The sequence below is a fragment of the Ranitomeya imitator genome, chromosome 4, assembly GCF_032444005.1.
Source record: "Ranitomeya imitator isolate aRanImi1 chromosome 4, aRanImi1.pri, whole genome shotgun sequence".
Lineage (NCBI taxonomy): Eukaryota > Metazoa > Chordata > Amphibia > Anura > Dendrobatidae > Ranitomeya > Ranitomeya imitator.
In genome coordinates this window covers 514,388,050-514,406,514 of record NC_091285.1, presented here as the reverse complement: position 1 = coordinate 514,406,514, position 18,465 = coordinate 514,388,050, and the positions used below count along the sequence as shown (strand labels likewise).

The window sequence follows — 18,465 nt, the reverse complement described above, 5'->3', positions numbered from 1 at the left end:
TTTGGATACATATTGCTTTGCTTCCGTTCTTTACACTTTGATGTCTTCCTTGATCTACCAGTATGTTGGCCTTTAACAACCTTCCCATGTTTGTATTTGGTCCAGATTTTAGACACAACTGACTGTGAACAACCAACATCTTTTGCAAGATTGTGTGATGATTTACCCTCTTTTAAGAGTTTTATAATCCTCTCCTTTGTTTCAATTGACATCTCTCTTGTTGGAGCCATGATTCGTGTCAGTCCACTTGGTGCAACAGCTCTCCAAGGTGTGATCACTCCTTTTTAGATGCAGACTAACGATCAGATCTAATTTGATGCAGGTGTTAGTTTTGGGAATTGAAATTTACCGGGTGATTCCATAATTTTTTCCCTCATAACTGAGTAACTCCATAATTTTTTCCCCTATGCTTGGTTTAAAAAAAAAAAAAAAAAAAGTAACCATTATTGACTACCACAATTTTTGTTCTTGATTTCTTTTAGTGTTTCTCAAGGCCAGAAAGTTGCCATTTGAAATGACTGTAGTTTTGTGCCATGTCTGTGATCTGCTTTTTTTTCTACAAAATTAAACAACTGAATGAACATCCTCCAAGGCCGGTGATTCCATAATTTTTGCCAGGGGTTGTATTTGTCTTATGCTTCCTGCTGGTTTGTTTTTGAGATGTACTGTAGCCAATTTGCATGATATGAATCTGTAACCGTATATAACAGTGCCCCGTAATCTGACAATGTATTGTGCACAAACTTAAACCCTACGGAAACCCTCTCCATCTGCTCCGCAACAATAACGTTGGAAAGCTAATATTGGAATGTTACGGTGTAATTTCTCACATGTCCTTTATCTGATGCTTGTTTTTAGGAATGTGCTGAACGCACGCTCTTCAGAGTAAGGAGAGAGGAAGGCGAAACGGACGAGGAATTTCTTGATGAGGAATTGCCTGAATTTCATCCTAAGGTACTAAAATACATTGATTGTGAAAATCCAAGACCTTTCTAAGATTTAAAACAAAAAAAAACTTAAATCATGTTTTTTTTTCCCTTCGTGTTTTGCACATCTTTAACTCTGATCCAGCCCAAAAGAAAGAAAAAGAAATGCTGCTTAGTGTCATGATGCAGCAGGCAGGTGAGGCCACTAGTGTGGATCAGCATGTGCATGCTGCCCCCCTAGTGCGAGTAGCCATCATGCCTTCAATATGCAATTTATAGCCTAATGTACATAGTTACATAGTTATTAAGGTCAAAGGAAGACTATAAGACCATCTAGTTCAACCCATATCCTAACCTAACATGCCCTAACATGTTGATCCAGAGGAAGGCAAAAAAAAAAAACCATGTGGCAAAGAGTAAGCTCCACATTGGGGAAAAAAAATTCCTTCCCGACTCCACATACGGCAATCAGACTAGTTTCCTGGATCAACACCCTAACAAGGAATCTAGTGTATATACCCTGTAACATTATACTTTTCCAGAAAGGTATCCCGTCCCCTCTTAAATTTAAGTAATGAATCACTCATTACAACATCATACGGCAGAGAGTTCCATAGTCTCACTGTTCTTACAGTAAAGAATCCACGCCTGTTATTATGCTTAAACCTTTTTTCCTCCAAATGCAGAGGATGCCCCCTTGTCCCTGTTTCAGGTCTATGATTAAAAAGATCAGCTGAAAGGTCTTTGTACTGTCCCCTCATATATTTATATATTAAAATAAGATCACCCCTTAGTCTTCGTTTTTCCAAACTAAATAGCCTTAAGTGTAATAACTATCTTGGTATTGCAGACCCCCAGTCCTCTAATAACCTCTTCTCTGCACCCGCTCTAGTTCAGCTATGTCTTTCTTATACACCGGAGACCAGAACTGTGCACAGTATTCTAAGTGTGGTCGAACTAGTGACTTGTATAGAGGTAAAATTATGTTCTCCTCATGAGTATCTATGCCTCTTTTAATGCATCCCATTATTTTATTTGCCTTTGTAGCAGCTGCCTGACACTGGCCACTGAATATGAGTTTGCCATCCACCCAGGTCTTTTTCATTGACGGTTTTGCCCAGAGTTTTAGAATTAAGCACATTATTATACATCTTATTACTTCTACCCAAGTGCATGACCTTACATTTATCCCCATTAAAGCTCATTTGCCATTTATCAGCCCAAGCTTCTAGTTTACATAAATCATCCTGTAATATAAAATTGTCCTCCTCTGTATTGATTACCCTGCAGAGTTTAGTGTCATCTGCAAATATTGAAATTCTACTCTGAATGCCCCCTACAAGGTCATTAATAAATATGTTAAAAAGAAGAGGGCCCAATACTGACCCCTGTGGTACCCCACTGCTAACCGCTACCCATGTAAACTTATTGCACGATTATAGATTGTATGTTCATGTGCAAGAAGGTTTAATTAAAGAGGACCTTTATCAAATTTTTCTTGTTGAACTAGCCACACGATGTAATAGTGGCAACATAAAACCATACACAATATTCATTTAATTTTGCCCCCTCTGTTACAAAAATATTAGTAATCCTATGTATTTGGCACCTAATGAGTTAACACCCACCTGGGCTTAAGTTAACAGTTTTCACTTGGGTCTTGTACTTTTCCCCTATATGATACTGACCAATCCTAAGCTGACAGCAGCACACTGGAGAAGGAACACCACCGCTTAGAGCAGGTTTTTGTGTATTTTTTTTCTTCTTTCTTTTTTTCTGCTGTGTGCCTGCATATGATTCATCAGCATCATAAAGGACGAAAAATTGTAGGTCAACGTGAAAAATTTGGTTAAAGGTCCTCCTTAAGCATTGCATGGCAATACATTAATATTTTAATCACTGCATGTCTTTTGATCTTCATTGATTTCCCAGAGTTTTTATTTGTACTCCTGATTAAACAATACTGGATTATCTTTTCCCGTAGCACTGCCTTGTACAGTTCATTTGTTATCCCTGCTAGAAATGTATGGATAAATTGAGTGGGGGATGTCTCTACACAGTCTGAGAGCAGAGTTCTAAGAAAATGTGCTCTAGAATTCTTGCTTTAACCCCTTTCCGACATGCGCCGTGTGTGTGTGTGTATATATGTATGTATGTATATGTACAGCACAGACCAAAAGTTTGGACACACCTTCTCATTTACACACTCTTGGCATGCTCTTGATGAGCTTCAAGAGGTAGTCACCGGGAATGGTTTTCACTTCACAAGTGTGCCCTGTCAGGTTTAATAAGTGGGATTTCTTGCCTTATAAATGGGGTTGGGACCATCAGTTGTGTTGAGCAGAAGTCTGGTGGATACACAGCTGATAGTCCTACAGAATAGACTGTTAGAATTTGTATTATGCCAAGAAAAAAACAGCTAAGTAACGAAAAATGAGTGACCATCATTACTTTAAGAAATGAAGGTCAGTCAGTCTGAAAAATTGGGAAAACTTTGAAAGTGTCCCCAAGTGCAGTTGCAAAAACCATCAAGCGCTACAAAGAAAATGGACTGCTCCAGGAAAGGAAGACCAAGAGTCACCTCTGCTTCTGAGGATAAGTTTATCTGAGTCACTAGCCTCAGAAATCGCAGGTTAACAGCAGCTCAGATTAGAGACCAGGTCAATGCCACACAGAGTTCTAGCAGCAGACACATCTCTACAACAACTGTTAAGAGGAGACTGTGCAGCAGGCCTTCATGGTAAAATAGCTGCTAGGAAACCACTGCTAAGGACAGGCAACAAGCAGAAGAGACTTGTTTGAGCTAAAGAACACAAGGAATGGACATTAGACCAGTGGAAATCTGTGCTTTGGTCTGATGAGTCCAAATTTGAGATCTTTGGTTCCAACCACCGTGTCTTTGTGCGACGCAGAAAAGGTGAACGGATGGACTCTACACGCCTGGTTCCCACCGTGAAGCATGGAGGAGGTGGTGTGATGGTGTGGGGGTGCTTTGCTGGTGACACTGTTGGGGATTTATTCAAAATTGAAGGCATACTGAACCAGCATGGCTACCACAGCATTTTGCAACGGCATGCTATTCCATCAGGTTTGCGTTTAGTTGGACCATGACCCAAACACACCTCCAGGCTGTGTAAGGGCTATTTGACCAAGAAGGAGAGTGATGGGGTGCTACACTAGATTACCTGGCAAGATGATGGTTTTGGGCAAGCTGGACCGCACAGAGTGAAGGCAAAAATGCCAACAAGTACTAAGCATCTCTCGGAACTCCTTCAAGATTGTTGGAAGAACATTCCCGGTGACTACCTCTTGAAGCTCATCAAGAGAATGCCAAGAGTGTGCAAAGCAGTCATCAAAGCAAAAGGTGGCTGCTGTGAAGAACCTAGAATATAAGACATAATTTCAGTTGTTTCACACTTTTTTGTTAAGTATATAATTCCACATGTGTTAATTCATAGTTTTGATGTCTTCAGTGTGAATGTACAAATTTCATAGTCATTGAAAATACAGAAAAATATTTAAATGAGAAGGTGTCCAAACTTTTGGTCTGTACTGTAGCTAGTATAAAACTTTGTATAAAAATTGTTATATGAAAATATATAGTATACAAAATGCAAACTCTTCTGTAACCTAAAGCTACAGCTTTGAAATATGGAAATATTCGTTATTTTTAGTGCGATGGCGGTCATCGTCTTATGACATCATAGTTAGGACCTTTGTGGTGATCAATTTTTGGAAAACTTTTAATATGTTGTTCCCCACATATAATAGTAATAAAAAAAAAAATCATAAAACGCTTTCTTGGAATTTGTTCCGGGTCAAACCTTATTTTGACTGGACTATAAAAAGATACTAATCCGTTTCCTTTTTAACCCCTTCCCAAAATAAGGCATATGTCGGATCTGCATCTTTAGTACAGACGCGGCTGCGTTCTACATCCTTCATCTGTCAGCAGTGATGCTGGCTTAGCTCTGATCTGCCTCTAAAACCAGTGTGTTGTATTCTACCCGTTGATGTTAAGCTGCCTACTGTTATGTAGAGGCCACCATAAACATTAGATTGTTTAGCCCACCTCCTCCATACACATGAACAATCGGCTGGTTTAGCGCCTGAGCTTTCTGAGAAAGCCACCTTGAGGCTGTGTGCACACATTGCTGATTTTTCGTGTTTTTTTTTCGCGATAAAAACGCTATAAAACCGCAAAAAAAACATACAATATGCATCCCATCATTTTGAATGAATTCTGCATGTTTTGTGCACATGATGCGTTTTTTTCCGTGAAAAAACGCATCGCGGTAAAAAAAAAAAAACAGCGTGCATTAATTTTGCGGGTTTTTTTTGCGGATTTCCCACTAAAACGCGCAAAAAAAACGCATGCAGATTTCCTGCAGAAAATTTCAGGTTTTTCTCAGGAATTTTCTGCAAGAAATCCTGAACGTGTGCACATAGCCTAAGACGCAAAAGGCGTACCTTCCACAGGACAAAATTATCGGTTGTTGAAATTCCAATGTCAAGATCCCTCTTTCCCGCTGCCATCTGTCTGTTAAACAGATATGGGGGTCTCCCTATTCTCCCCAGAGTTTTATCTAATGTGTATGGGGGGATTTAGCTTCCAGGAGTGCCTCTGACCCACACCTATGTTATAAAATCACATTTTAGACTTGACTTCTTTCATCCTTTTGCTTTTCAGCCCCACCAGCCAGTGGATGCCAGCTGTTCCCTCATGTAGTGGCAATGCCGAATCGGATAGTCTCCTGTGAACTCCGTCTTTTCCATTCAGTTCCTTCAAACAGTTCGTCAAGTTGTCATATTGCGAGGAGGTATTTTTGTTTTTCCAATGGAATATGGAGGATTTTGTTACTGTAAGCCCTGAGAACTGTTGTTTATTTCAATGAAGTCGTTCATTTCAAGGCTAACCTCCCGGACAGGTGGACTGCAGAGCACAAATTTCCTATACCGACAAACCTTTTTCAATAACATTAGTTTGTATATAGTGGTCTCTTTATAAATAACGTTTCATTTTTTTCTCGTATGGCAGATTTTCCTATATTGTAGAGTATTGAAAATATCTGTATTACATGGGTACTGGCTGGTCACGTCACTGTACATAGCAGGCAGTCATATGTTACCATCTACGTGCCTTGAGAACAGTAGTAGCGTTTTACAGTTTACCATGTGGCCATAAGCCACACGGCATGAAGAAAGCTAAAGTATATTCTAGTGGTATTTGCTTACTGGGCGCTTCTACCACTTGTGTGACCATTATCAATTAGTAAAATAAAAAATCACTTTATACATTGTTTCATATTTTAGACCCAGATTTTGTCTGTCTTCCATATGACACATTGTGTGCTTATTATTTTTGTACTGTATAGATTGCACTGAAATGTTAGCAGCTGAGCCATTTTTTCTTTTTTGAAAAAGTTGCAAACACAGGAATGCATTGTTAGTTATACTGATGTGTTGTGCGGTGTTTAGTTCCCTTCTTCTGTAATTGTCTTTCATTATTTCTGTTTAGCTTAAGTGTAAGGAACTGGAATGCAGAAATCATTAGTCTAGCAAATTCAGAATGTTAAGTGCCTATATATTGATAGCTGCCAGTATACCATTGTGCCGCGTACGAGCCATGAAAACGGAATGTTTCAGTCAAGGAGTGCTGATAGGGCTGATGATTTTGGTTGGGGTGGGTTTTTTTTCCCCCCTTTATTTTTCTGTTTTAAACAATTAATATGCAGAGACATTTAGTCTCTCCTTACATCTGTTTTAGGTAATACTTGTATTTTGAAGCATTTTCTTCTTAATTGTTCGCTCCGTTATTCAATGCATGAATTGACAACTGAGGGCTAACATTCTCCTTGTCAATAGATTTTGTCCCTCCATAGTCTGGTACACTATAGATACTCTAGAATTATTCTCTTTAATGACCTTTAATGAGGTTTTTCACTAAATGGTTAGTTTCCATTTATTTAGGCATTTTTACGTCTGTGAATGTTTTTTGTTTTGTCCAAAATTAAAGAATCATGCCCATTTCATTTACTGCCAAGTTAGCATAATCTGGACTAAAGATGGTAAAATGGGATAGTTTCCATATTTGCATTATATTTCTGGTGTTCATTCCAGTGTAAAGCGTGATGGTTCCACCTTATCGTACGACTAGGTCATTTTTTCTTTTTACTGCAACTATAACATATATATTATTTTTCAAAGATTGGGCAGAACCAAGGAGCTAAAATGTAAAAATATTTCACCCATTTTTATATTTTCCAGAAATATTTCACTCTTTTCTTGTCACCACAGATGGTGGAAATTTCTTGCTCTGATGTAAAGGAATAATCTGGTACTCTGTTATAAAGAAAATATTTTAGGATGTCATTTGTGGTTATGTTAATAGTGTTATATTTATTGTTAATTGTAAATAACTTCTAGTTTTTCAGATAAAACGTTAATAAAAATATTTTGCCAGTTTGTCTTTTTTCTTTTTTATCAAATTTGAAGAAAAAAAAAACAACTTGCGATAAACATGTTATCTATAGCAATGGGCGCTACACGCAGCGGAAATGTAACCTCTTGTATATTCTATTGTGTAGGCTGTATGAGACTTGTTCCTGCCCATATACACAAGCCATGCAAAGTGTCTCAAGTATTTTTGAGTTTTGTTTTGCTTTTAACCCTGCTGTTGTCTTTGGTCAAAAACGACCGACCTTGAACTTCAATATTCTTTAAAATATTCAAGATGCGGCTCTGAAACCCATGGCCAACCGACCCATCCTCATTTAAGTCAATCAACCACAAGTTTCAGAACCGCATCTTGAACACTCCCAAAAATACCAAAGTTCAAAATCGGTCTCCCCAGACCGAAGACAACAGCAGGGTTAAAAACCTTATTTGCTTATTTTGTAACAGGGTTGTTCCTGTAGTTATTGAAGCCCTATAAATAAATGTATTGACCCCAAAGATGATGTAAAAGCACAAAAGCTAAACAGTGGTGTAGTCTTTACATTATTTTGTAATAGGATTGCTAAAAAAAATGATTTTGACTGGCAGCATGGTGCCTTGGTATGTGTCAAAATTGTGTAAAGTACTGATCATACAAAAGGAAACTAATCTTTTGTGAACATCTAATACCTTAAAGGGGTTGTCCAGGATTTCTGACCAGAATGGCCTCAATTATGCCTGAGACACTTCACTTGTGTAAGGAGAACCACGGTTGACTTGGGCATTGTGGTCTGAACACATGGTTTTATGTACATGACCTAAAAGAGAGATCACTCTGATAGTGGACTTATACAGTTTGATAAAAAATTGCTGTACTAGTGCAAAAATTTAGTACCCTGTATGGCATATTATGATCCCCCACCACCACCCCTTCCTTGGGGACATTTGCCCTTCTCCAATACTCTATTTTCAAAGAGGAACGAAGATGTAGCAAAGAAATTACAGGCCACTGAGCCTTACTTCTATACCAGGAAAGTTCTTTGAACAAATTATTAAACCGCATGTATAAGTATTTGGGGTCCCATGAAAAATGCTCACAAGTAAAGTTGCCCATATGGACAAAATAACCAAAGATTATTAAAATAGTTGAATGGGACTAAGGTTCTATTCCCATATGGAAAATCTGGCAAAGGCTGTTACAGCTAGATCTGGGGTCATACTGCACACAGGGTCTGGTGCGATATAACTAGAGATGAGCGAGTGTACTCATTGCTCTGGTTTTCCCGAGCACGCTTGGGTGACCTCCAAGAATTTGACTGCTCGGAGATTTAGTTTTCATCACGGCAGCGGAATGATTTACAGCTACTAGCCTGCTTAATTACATGTGGGGATTCCCTAGCAACCAGGCAAACCCCACATCTACTCAGCCTGGCTACTAGCTGTAAATCATTCAGCTGCCGCGATGAAAACTAAATCTCCGAACACTAAAAAATACTCTGAGGTCACCCGAGCGTGCTCGGGAAAACCCGAGCAACAAGTACACTCGCTCATCACTAGATATAACATATTACTGGAGGAGGGGTGTGATACCTGTTACTTTTCCCATGTGGGCAACTTTCTGTCTGGACAGCTTTCCTTGTGGCCATTCATGGCTGTGAGCATTTTTATGGTTACCAGTACTTGGACAACAATTAAGTAATCAACCAGACCAGCATGAGTTGTAGCAAACCGGTCATGCCAGACTAATCTACAAATTCAAGAGGAGGGAAAAAAAAAGTTTTAATGTGGGGTGGAAAAGTCGGTCTTATTGTCTGGCTTTAGCTTATCGCAGGGTCACAGAAGGCATGGTCACTGTGGCATGAGTGGGGTGATGCTGCGGACCCTGGGCTGGGATGAGGGATCGGCACTGCGAGGCAGGAGCCACTGATCTGGCAGTGGGCAGATTGAGATCTTGGCTTGTCGTTGACCCAAGATCTGCGCATGCATCTACAATGTGCCATTTTTTTCTGAAGCCCATCATCGGGACCTAATGGTTCTAATGGTTCTTGCCTCATACTGCCAGGAGAACCCCCTACTCCCAGCCCAGGGCCTGCAGCATCGCCCCACTGCCATCACCCTCTCCTTCCCGGTAAGCTATGTCTGTACTATGATGTACCCCAATTTTCCTCGGAAAGTTGGGGGGGTGAAAGTGTCTTCTAGTCTGAAAAATACTGTAATTTTATTCTATGATGGAATCACTGACTGGGTTGGGATCAGGGAAATGCAGTAAATATGCTATATCTCGACTTCAGCAAAGCATTTGATAAAGCATCTAATACTATATTTATTGAAAAAATTACCTAATATAGGATTGATAAGGCTACGGTTTGTTGATTTATACAGTTAGGCCCATATATATTTGGACAGAGACAACATTTTTCTAATTTTGGTTATAGACATTACCACAATGAATTTTAAACAAAACAATTCAGATGCAGTTGAAGTTCAGACTTTCAGCTTTCATTTGAGGGTATCCACATTAAAATTGGATGAAGGGTTTAGGAGTTTCAGCTCCTTAACATGTGCCACCCTGTTTTTAAAGGAACCAAAAGTAATTGGACAATTGACTCCAAGGCTATTTCATGGACAGGTGTGGGCAATCCCTTCGTTATGTCATTCTCCATTAAGCAGATAAAAGGCCTGGAGTTGATTTGAGGTGTGGTGCTTGCATTTGGAAGGTTTTGCTGTGAAGTAAACAAGCGGTCAAAGGAGCTCTCCATGCAGGTGAAGCAAGCCATCCTTATGCTGCGAAAACAGAAAAAACCCATCCAAGAAATTGCTACAATATTAGGAGTGAGAAAATCTACAGTTTGGTACATCCTGAGAAAGAAAGAAAGCACTGATGAACTCATCAATGCAAAAAGATCTGGGTGCCCACGGAAAACAGTGGTGGATGATAGCAGAATAATCTCCATGGTGAAGAGAAACACAACAGCCAACCAAGTGAACAACACTCTCCAGGAGGTAGGCATATCAATCAGGGCTGGAAAGCCACAGTTGTGACTCCGACTCCTTCATAAATGGCCAATTCGTAACAATAAATTTACTGTTGTCAAATATTAACATCGTGCTTATTCAGTTTCTCACCATCTTATAAGTAATCAGACCACTTAGAGCAAAAACTATATTTATTAGAATATAGCAAATAACTTTTCTAAACTCTTGTAAGTAAATATGCAATAAACACTGTTATGCAGTTAATAAGAAGAAATCTATAAATTTGTCCTCAGAAAAAGTATTGCCTCTGTCAGATCCTCCTTCATGGATGCCCTCAAATCTGATCTAATTATTTTGAGAGCAGAGAACAACCTATCTACACTAACTTGGGTTGGTGGCAAAGCAGTAACCACTCGGGCAACATCTCTGACAATGTCAGGATACAGAGGAATCGCTTGTTGCACTGTTATTTTTGATGAACGGTCAAATTTCTCAATTTCTTTTAGTGCACATGAAAAATTCTGCTGAAATGTACTGGCTGGGTTCTTTGATGAGGATAACTCTTCTATGCGTGAATGCTTTTTTACGGTCCTTGTGATCCAAATATTTTTCGAAATTAAATTCTTCATTAGTTGATGAGATGTGGCAGGACGACCAAATTCTTCTTGTTCCTTCTTACTGTTCTGCAACCCTTTCATTCTTACTGCTATTTCAAACAGTGCTTCTTTTCCTTTAGTTAGCTGTTGATCATCTAGAAGAATCCGATGCATTGGGTCTACATAAACAGCTGCCAAAAGAATGTTATTTTGTAATAGTAGCTCCTCTCTCCGTTTCATTGATGTAGCAATGCCACTTGCAATTAACCCTCCTCTTTGGGACAGGCGAAACATCAGGTTCTTCCACTCCTTTAACCTTCGTCCGGCTGAGTAGGTACAATTGTAACTAATCTGTTTTAAAATTGCAATAACTTTTTTTCGAAAAGCCGTAGAGGGCTGAAATTTCGTGACATCTCTGCAGTTTTGGTCCAGAATATATTGGCCAAATTTCAATAAAATATATATGAAGGTACAATTGTACCTCTGCAGCCTGTTAACGTTGTAAAATTATGCAGCCTGACAAAGGTTAAGAAAATACCTGGAGTTAAGTCCTCTGCTTGTAATTTTTTAGTCACTGTAAATGGGTGCTCTAGCAATTTTTTCAGCTCAGTCACCTGATTCCACTGACTTATGTAGCGTTAGTTGAGGGTTAGCCATGTCTACTAGAAAGGTTTTCCGTTCAACCAAGCGCTGAATCATTAAGTAAGTACTGCCCCATCGTGTGGCTTGATCAATAATTGCCCCTTTTCCAGCACGTCTCTTCAAAATTGAGTCAACTTTAGGGGTTCTGGCAACAGTAGCCAATTTTCTCACCTTGCCAATCAGTGCAGCAGCACGTCCTTCTTGCAGACTGTCTCTTATAGCCAGCTGTAGCGTATGCACAACACAGCGCATGTGATGAATGAAAGAACGTATTGACAGTTTCAACAAGATCATCTAAACTTATCATGTTGCTGTTCATCTGAAGCAACTTCAGTTTGCTCCTCAGTTACAATACTGTGTTCCTCTATTTCAAACATTTGTGTCTGTGGACCCAGAATGTTCTTCTAGCTGCTGGTCACCATAATTCCTCTCATTCATTAGCTTAATAGTACTTATATTTGAAGCATTGTCAGTTACGACAGAAAGAACTTGCTCTTTTTTAAGTTCATAGTCTTGCAGAACCTTTTCCACCAAGACCTGGAGAAACTCACTGGTGTGATGAGCTTTGGTGTCTTTTACTGCCAATGTCTTGGTAACTAGGGTTGAGCGACCTTGACTTTTTTAGGGTCGAGCCGGGTTTCGCGAAACCCGACTATCTCAAAAGTCGAGTCGAGTGAAATCGGCCGATTATGGCGAAAAGTCGAGGATCGACCGAAACACGAAACCCAATGCAAAGCCAATTGGATATTTTTTTTTTTCTCTCTCTCTCTCTCTCTCCTGAAAAGCTGGTGTTACACAGTGCAAATCGCTACAGCGCACAAGCGACAACATGGCGATAGGCGTCCACGCCCCTAAGACCTATGTCATCACTCTGCCCACGCCCCTTCATTGGCTGAAAAAAATGGCGCCAAGCGCGTCATACGAAACGCGACTTTGGCGCGAAAGTGGCGTAACGCATGGCTGACCCCACACAGGGATCGGGTCGGGTTTCATGAAACCCGACTTTGCCAAAAGTCGGCGACTTTTGAAAATGAACAATCCGTTTCGCTCAACCCTATTGGTAACTATTTCATTTTTGTCACAAACAAATCGGACATTGATGGCAAAATAGTTCACTCTGTGACGTGTGCAGGCATCCATTTTAAGAAACAGAAAGCGTCCCTTGAGAGGATTTTTAAGTTCTTCCTTTTGTTTAAAAGCTTCTTCGATTACTAATTTTCTAATACTCTCTCTCCAGAGAAACACCAAGCTTTGGGGCCATTTCCCCATTCAGACACATAAAAGCTGGTCGTGAAAATAATGAAATAGGCACACTATCCTTTACAACAAGCGCTATGATCTGTTTTTTTAAATGTATCTACTGTCATTGTCACAGTAACTTTGTCACTGACAAAATATCTTGCAACTGATGGCTGCAAAGTTCTCTGCTCCTTTGTTTGGCTGGAAGAACTGGGCACTGGTTCATTTGTTTGGATGCAGTCTTTCTCATCCACTGCTTTCAGTACGTCTGGATGAAAGCACTGTAAATGTCTCTCTTTAGATTAGAAGCTCTGGTAGGAGCATTTTTATCTTTGCCTGAATATGCACTGATCTTGGCTTCACAGCATTTGTTTTCATCTGGATCATTTATCATACGCAGACAGACATAATGTTTTCTATCTTGAGTGATGGTGAAATGTTAAAATACAGCTGATTTAATGTGACGCTTATTTGACATTGTCAGGTTTTTAATTCTGCATTCACAATCCAAATGACAATTGTTTTTCCTAAAAACAATTGTACAAAATTATTGCCAGGTCGTACAAATGTTATAGTGGTCAGTAATACTGTTATTCCTCATGTATGTACTCATAGTTAACTGATGCAAAGTTTGTTGAAAGGATAATACTTCTTACAGTCTTCCTCTTCTGAGTAGCAGCTGTGAGATGCTTGGAAGACGCACACCAAACATCTAGTCTAGAGGAGGAGCTTTACTACTAAGAATTTGCAACACATTTTCACTTTGTTTCATACATTGTAAGTAGGGGGGTTGGGGCAGCATGAGGTTAACCAAGTATAAGATTAGATAAGGGCAGTGGAGAACAGTGGCACACAAGAAGTAAGAAATGTATCTCCAGCAGAACTGCTTATCACTGTTGTTAATAGTTTGATAGAACATATATATTTGAGTAACATTTATAAAATTCATATGAAAGTTCAATTATGAAATATTAATACATTTTTTTCAAAGCTGGAGTCGGTAAATTTCTACCGACTCCAACCAAAACTAACTCCGACTCCACAGCCCTGGTATCAACATCCAAATCTACCATACAGAAAAGACTGCATGAAAGTAAATACAGAGGGTTCACTGCACTGTGCAAGCCACTCATAAGCATCAAGAATAAAAAGGCTAGACTGGACTTTGCTAAAAAAAACATCTACAAAAGCCAGCACAGTTCTGGAAGAACATTCTTTGGACAGATGAAACCAAGCTCAAACTCTACCAGAATGATGGAAAGAGAAAAGTATGGCGAAGGTGTGGTACAGCTCATGATCTAAAGCATACGACATCATCTGTAAAACACGGCGGAGGCAGTGTGATGACTTGGGCATGCATGGCTGCCAGTGGCACTGGGTCACTAGTGTTTATTAATGATGTGACACAGGACAGAAGCAGCCGAATGAATTCTGAGGTATTCAGAGACATACTGTGTGCTCAGATCCAGCCAAATGCAGCCAAACTGATTGGTCGTCGTTTCATACTACAGATTGACAATGACCCAATACATAAAGCCAAAGCAACCCAGGAGTTTATTAAAGCAAAGAAGTGGAATATTCTTGAATGGCCAAGTCAGTCACCTGATCTCAATCCAATTGAGCATGCATTTCACTTGTTAAAGACTAAACTTCAGACAGAAAAGCCCACAAACAAGCAGCAACTGAAAACCACCGCAGTGAAGGCCTGGCAGAGCATCAAAAAGGAGGAAACACAGCGTCTGGTGATGTCCATGAGTTCAAGACTTCAGGCAGTCATTGCCAACAAAGGGTTTTCAACCAAGTACTAAAAATGAACATTTTATTTCAAATTATTGAATCTGTCCAATTACTTTTGGTCCCTTTAAAAACAGGGTGGCACATGTTAAGGAGCTGAAACTCCTAAACCGTTCATCCAATTTTAATGTGGATACCCTCAAATGAAAGTCTGAACTTCAACTGCATCTGAATTGTTTTGTTGTCTCTGTCCAAATATATATGGACCTAACTGCAACTGGCTCAGTGAGTGTACTCACAGTGGTAATACATGGTTGCACATCCAAGCGGAAGTGTTTCAAGTGGGGTACCACAAGGCTCTGTCCCGACCCCAATGTTGATCAACATTTTCCCATTCACAAAACAGCACCGCATGAGTGGATCCGCCCCTTCCCCCCCAAAAGACCAGAAACCTACAGATTTAAAAGACGGAGCCTCTCTTCCTGCTTGTGGTTTCTTGTCCTTCAAGGGAGCCCTACAGTCCCTGGGGATACCAGGGATATCAGATTCCATAGAGTGGGGTGTAAAGATAGAATTCAGCTCCCACCCGCCAGAAAGATTCTAGTTTACAATAATCCAGTCCTCAAAAGCAGAACAGGCCTTAGAACATGAAGTCCTGTACTTGGTACAGAAGGGGGTATTTACTCAAGTTCTGGAGCCAGAAAAAGGAAGAAGATGCTACAGTCCCATATCTGAAAGCAAGACTTATTGTTCGTCCCATATTTAAACAACTTCCTGATAGTGGAGAAAATCAGATTAAACTGCAGTCAGGTGCTAAATCACGTGACCAGCATCCTAACTTCCCTGGAATGGCTGTTAAATGCAAGGAAATTAAGTGATTCCTGAGCGGAGACAAGTGTCTGGGGATTCTGCTAGATTCATGCTAGCAGAGGTCTTTTCTCCCAGGGAAGAAAATGGACAAGATAACAGTGGTGGCTTCCAGTGTGATCAGCAATCCAATAATATCGCTGACGAGAACCATGTCTATCCTAGGGTCCCTGTCAAAGTGCATTCCGGCAATTGCATGGGCACAAGCACATTTCAGAACGCTCCAGTGAGAGGTTCTAGAGGCAGAAAATAGATGCAAGAGACACCTAGACAGGAGAATACTGCTATCAAGCACAACTCAGGAGTCCCTAGTTTGGTGGCTCTGACGAGAGAATCTGTTACAGAAAGTTCCCTGAGAGATTTTGAATCCGTCTGTTAACATGGATGCAAGTCCCTTCGGTTGGGGGGCACATGTGGAAAACCGCTTTTCAGGGGCATTGGTCACTTGCTTTGACACGTCTCCTCAAATCTGAAGGAACTGACAGCAGTCAGGTTGGCTGTGGTAGAAGCATGACCTGGTCTAAAAAAAACAAACAAAAACAAAACTTAAAGATTTTTCAGACAATAAGTTTTATATGAACGAGCAAGGGGGCAGAAGGACCAGGTCGCAGATTGCAGAAACATGGAAACTCATGATGGTGGCAGAAGAGAATCTCCTGTCTCCCTCAGCTGATGACGGCTTAGTCTGCTTTGATATTGTTTTTTTTTCTTTTTTTTTCTTTCAGATAATCTGCTATATCAGGATGAATGGCCATTGAACTCGTCAATATTTCAGGAGATAGTTATACCTCAGACATTTGCATCCAAGATTAACAGGAAGGTGGCAAAAATAGTTTTCCCTAAATCAGAGGGAGTCCCCCTATGGGATAATTGTTTTGCTCCATGAATGGTCTCCGGAATTAGCATATGCCTTTCCATCTCCCTGATTCCGTTAGTTCTAAGGAAGATTCGGTCGGATCAAGTCAAGGTGATCTTGATAGCAACCCTTTGGCCCAACAGAACATGGTTCACACTAATGGTAGTGAGGGGCTCATGGGTAGAGTTGAGCGAAATATGTTCGGATCCAGTCGTTGAATATGAATTTAAGATATTCGTGCCATTTTGCTACCCTATTCGTGCCGAATTTATGCTTGATAATCGGTTCCGGTTTTCCCGAGCATGCTCGGGTGGTCTCCCGAGTATTTGTAACTGCATGAAGATTTAGTTTTTGTTGATGCAGCTGCATGATTTACGGCAGCTAGCCAGCCTGAGTACATGTGGGGATTGCCTCGTTGCTAGGGAATCCCCACATATAATGAAGCGGTCTCGGCTGTAAATCATGCAGCTGAGGCAATAAAAACTAAATCTCCGAGCAGTTACAAATACTCGGAGACCACCCGAGCGTGCTTGGGAAAACCCGAGCAACGAGTATACTCGTTCATCACTACTGACCACCCATGGTTAGTGAGGTTCATACTGTTATTGGGCAGATCTAGGCAGGTGCTCTGCCTTAGGTTCCACCATAGGACCTAAATCTAGTCTTAGACGCCATAACTAGATCCCCATTTGAGCCTTTAGCGGATGCACAGCCTAAAATTCTGACCTATAAAACTATCCTACTGGTGGCCCTCTTCTCAGCTAGAAGGATCGGGGAATTACAAGCTCTATCAGTTAACCAACTGTTTACCAATGTTCTCTCTGATAGGCTGGGTCTGGTCTAATGACAACTATCTCCGTAAAGTGTCCTCATCCTCTTATGTCTCAAGAGATTCGTTTACCTTCGTTTTGTAATGACCCCAGAAATGAAAAGGCTAGATTTCATTCCCTAGAGGCCCCAAGGTGTCTAATACAATACTTAGAAAACACATCTGGGTAGCGGAAAACTACCTCTTTATTCTTTTTCAGGGTCCAAACATCGGCCAGGCGGCATCTAGAGGGACTCTTGCTAGATGGGTTAGATTAGCAATTTCTCTAGCCCATTCTTTAGGTGGACACCCCACTCCTGAAAATTTGAAATCTCACTCTACAAGGGCAGTATCTACCTTGTGGGCAGAAAGGGCTAATGTCTCTCTTGAACAGATTTGTAGAGCAGCAACTTGGTCTTCACCATCCACCCTTTTTAAACACTACCAGTTGGTTTGGATGCTTTTGATGCTTCCTATCCTTTGGGAGATAGGTTCTTCAAGCGGTGGTCCTTCCCTAAGGATTTCTTTGACATCTTTCGCATGGTGCTGTCGTGGGGATGGGGAAAAATAGTTTCTTACCAGTAATTTTGTTTTTCCGGAACCCACGACAGCACCTTTTCTTTACTCCTCCATACTATGGTTTTTTAGGGTTCTTTTCTTATTCTTTGCACTTTTTCACTGGGTGAAGCAGAAAAGAAAAAAAAAGTTGGTATGGATATCAGGAAGAAAGTATATTCCTATCGAATATGTATATATATTATTTATATGTGTATGTGCTCTAACTAATTAAACGGAGGTCCTCTCATGCTCTGTATACCACTGAAGTGGAAAGAGAGGCTCTGCCTTTTAAATCTGTAGGTTTTCTGTCCTTGGGGGCAGATCTGTCATGATCCCAATGGCAGGGGATCACAAAAAGGACAAGCACAGATACAAACAAGCTCTAGGGCGATGGAACCTGAGCTGACCGCGACCCTGAACCTAACACACAAATAAAAGTAGCCGGGGAACGTGCCTACGATGATCCTAGACGTCTCGCTCCAGCCGAAGATCTAACTTCCCCTATCAGAAGAAACACAGACCTCTCTTGCCTCCAGAGAAATACCCCACAGCAAATAGCAGCCCCCCACATATAATGACGGTGAAATGAGAGGAAAGCACATACGTAGTATGAAAACAGTTTCAGCAAAATGAGGCCCGTTAAAGCTAGATAGCAGAGGATACAAAAGTGAACTGCGCGGTCAGCGAAAAACCCTTCAAAAAACCATCCTGAAATTACTTGAACTCATGTGCCAACTCATGGTACATGAAAAGCAATTTCAGCCCACTAGAGCAACCAGCAGCAGAGAATCACAAATCTGCAGGCTGGACTAAAAACCAAATTAAGCA

At 40.5% G+C, this 18,465-nt stretch overlaps 1 protein-coding gene across 2 annotated transcripts in view; it reads left to right on the top strand.

The window, feature by feature from the left end:
- Positions 1-7,389, top strand: part of LOC138676620 (lamin-B3-like) — a 98,461-nt gene extending 91,072 nt beyond the window's left edge. Inside the window, exons 10-12 of one of the 2 annotated variants that reach the window (XM_069766100.1) lie at positions 859-954; positions 1,072-1,122; positions 5,617-7,389. In XM_069766100.1, coding sequence (XP_069622201.1) covers positions 859-954; positions 1,072-1,110 — 135 coding nt within the window. In that variant the 3' untranslated portion in view covers positions 1,111-1,122; positions 5,617-7,389. The remainder of the gene's footprint in view (positions 1-858; positions 955-1,071; positions 1,123-5,616) is intronic. The other variant, XM_069766099.1, reaches the window with a different exon arrangement.
- The last annotated feature ends 11,076 nt before the right edge of the window (positions 7,390-18,465 follow it).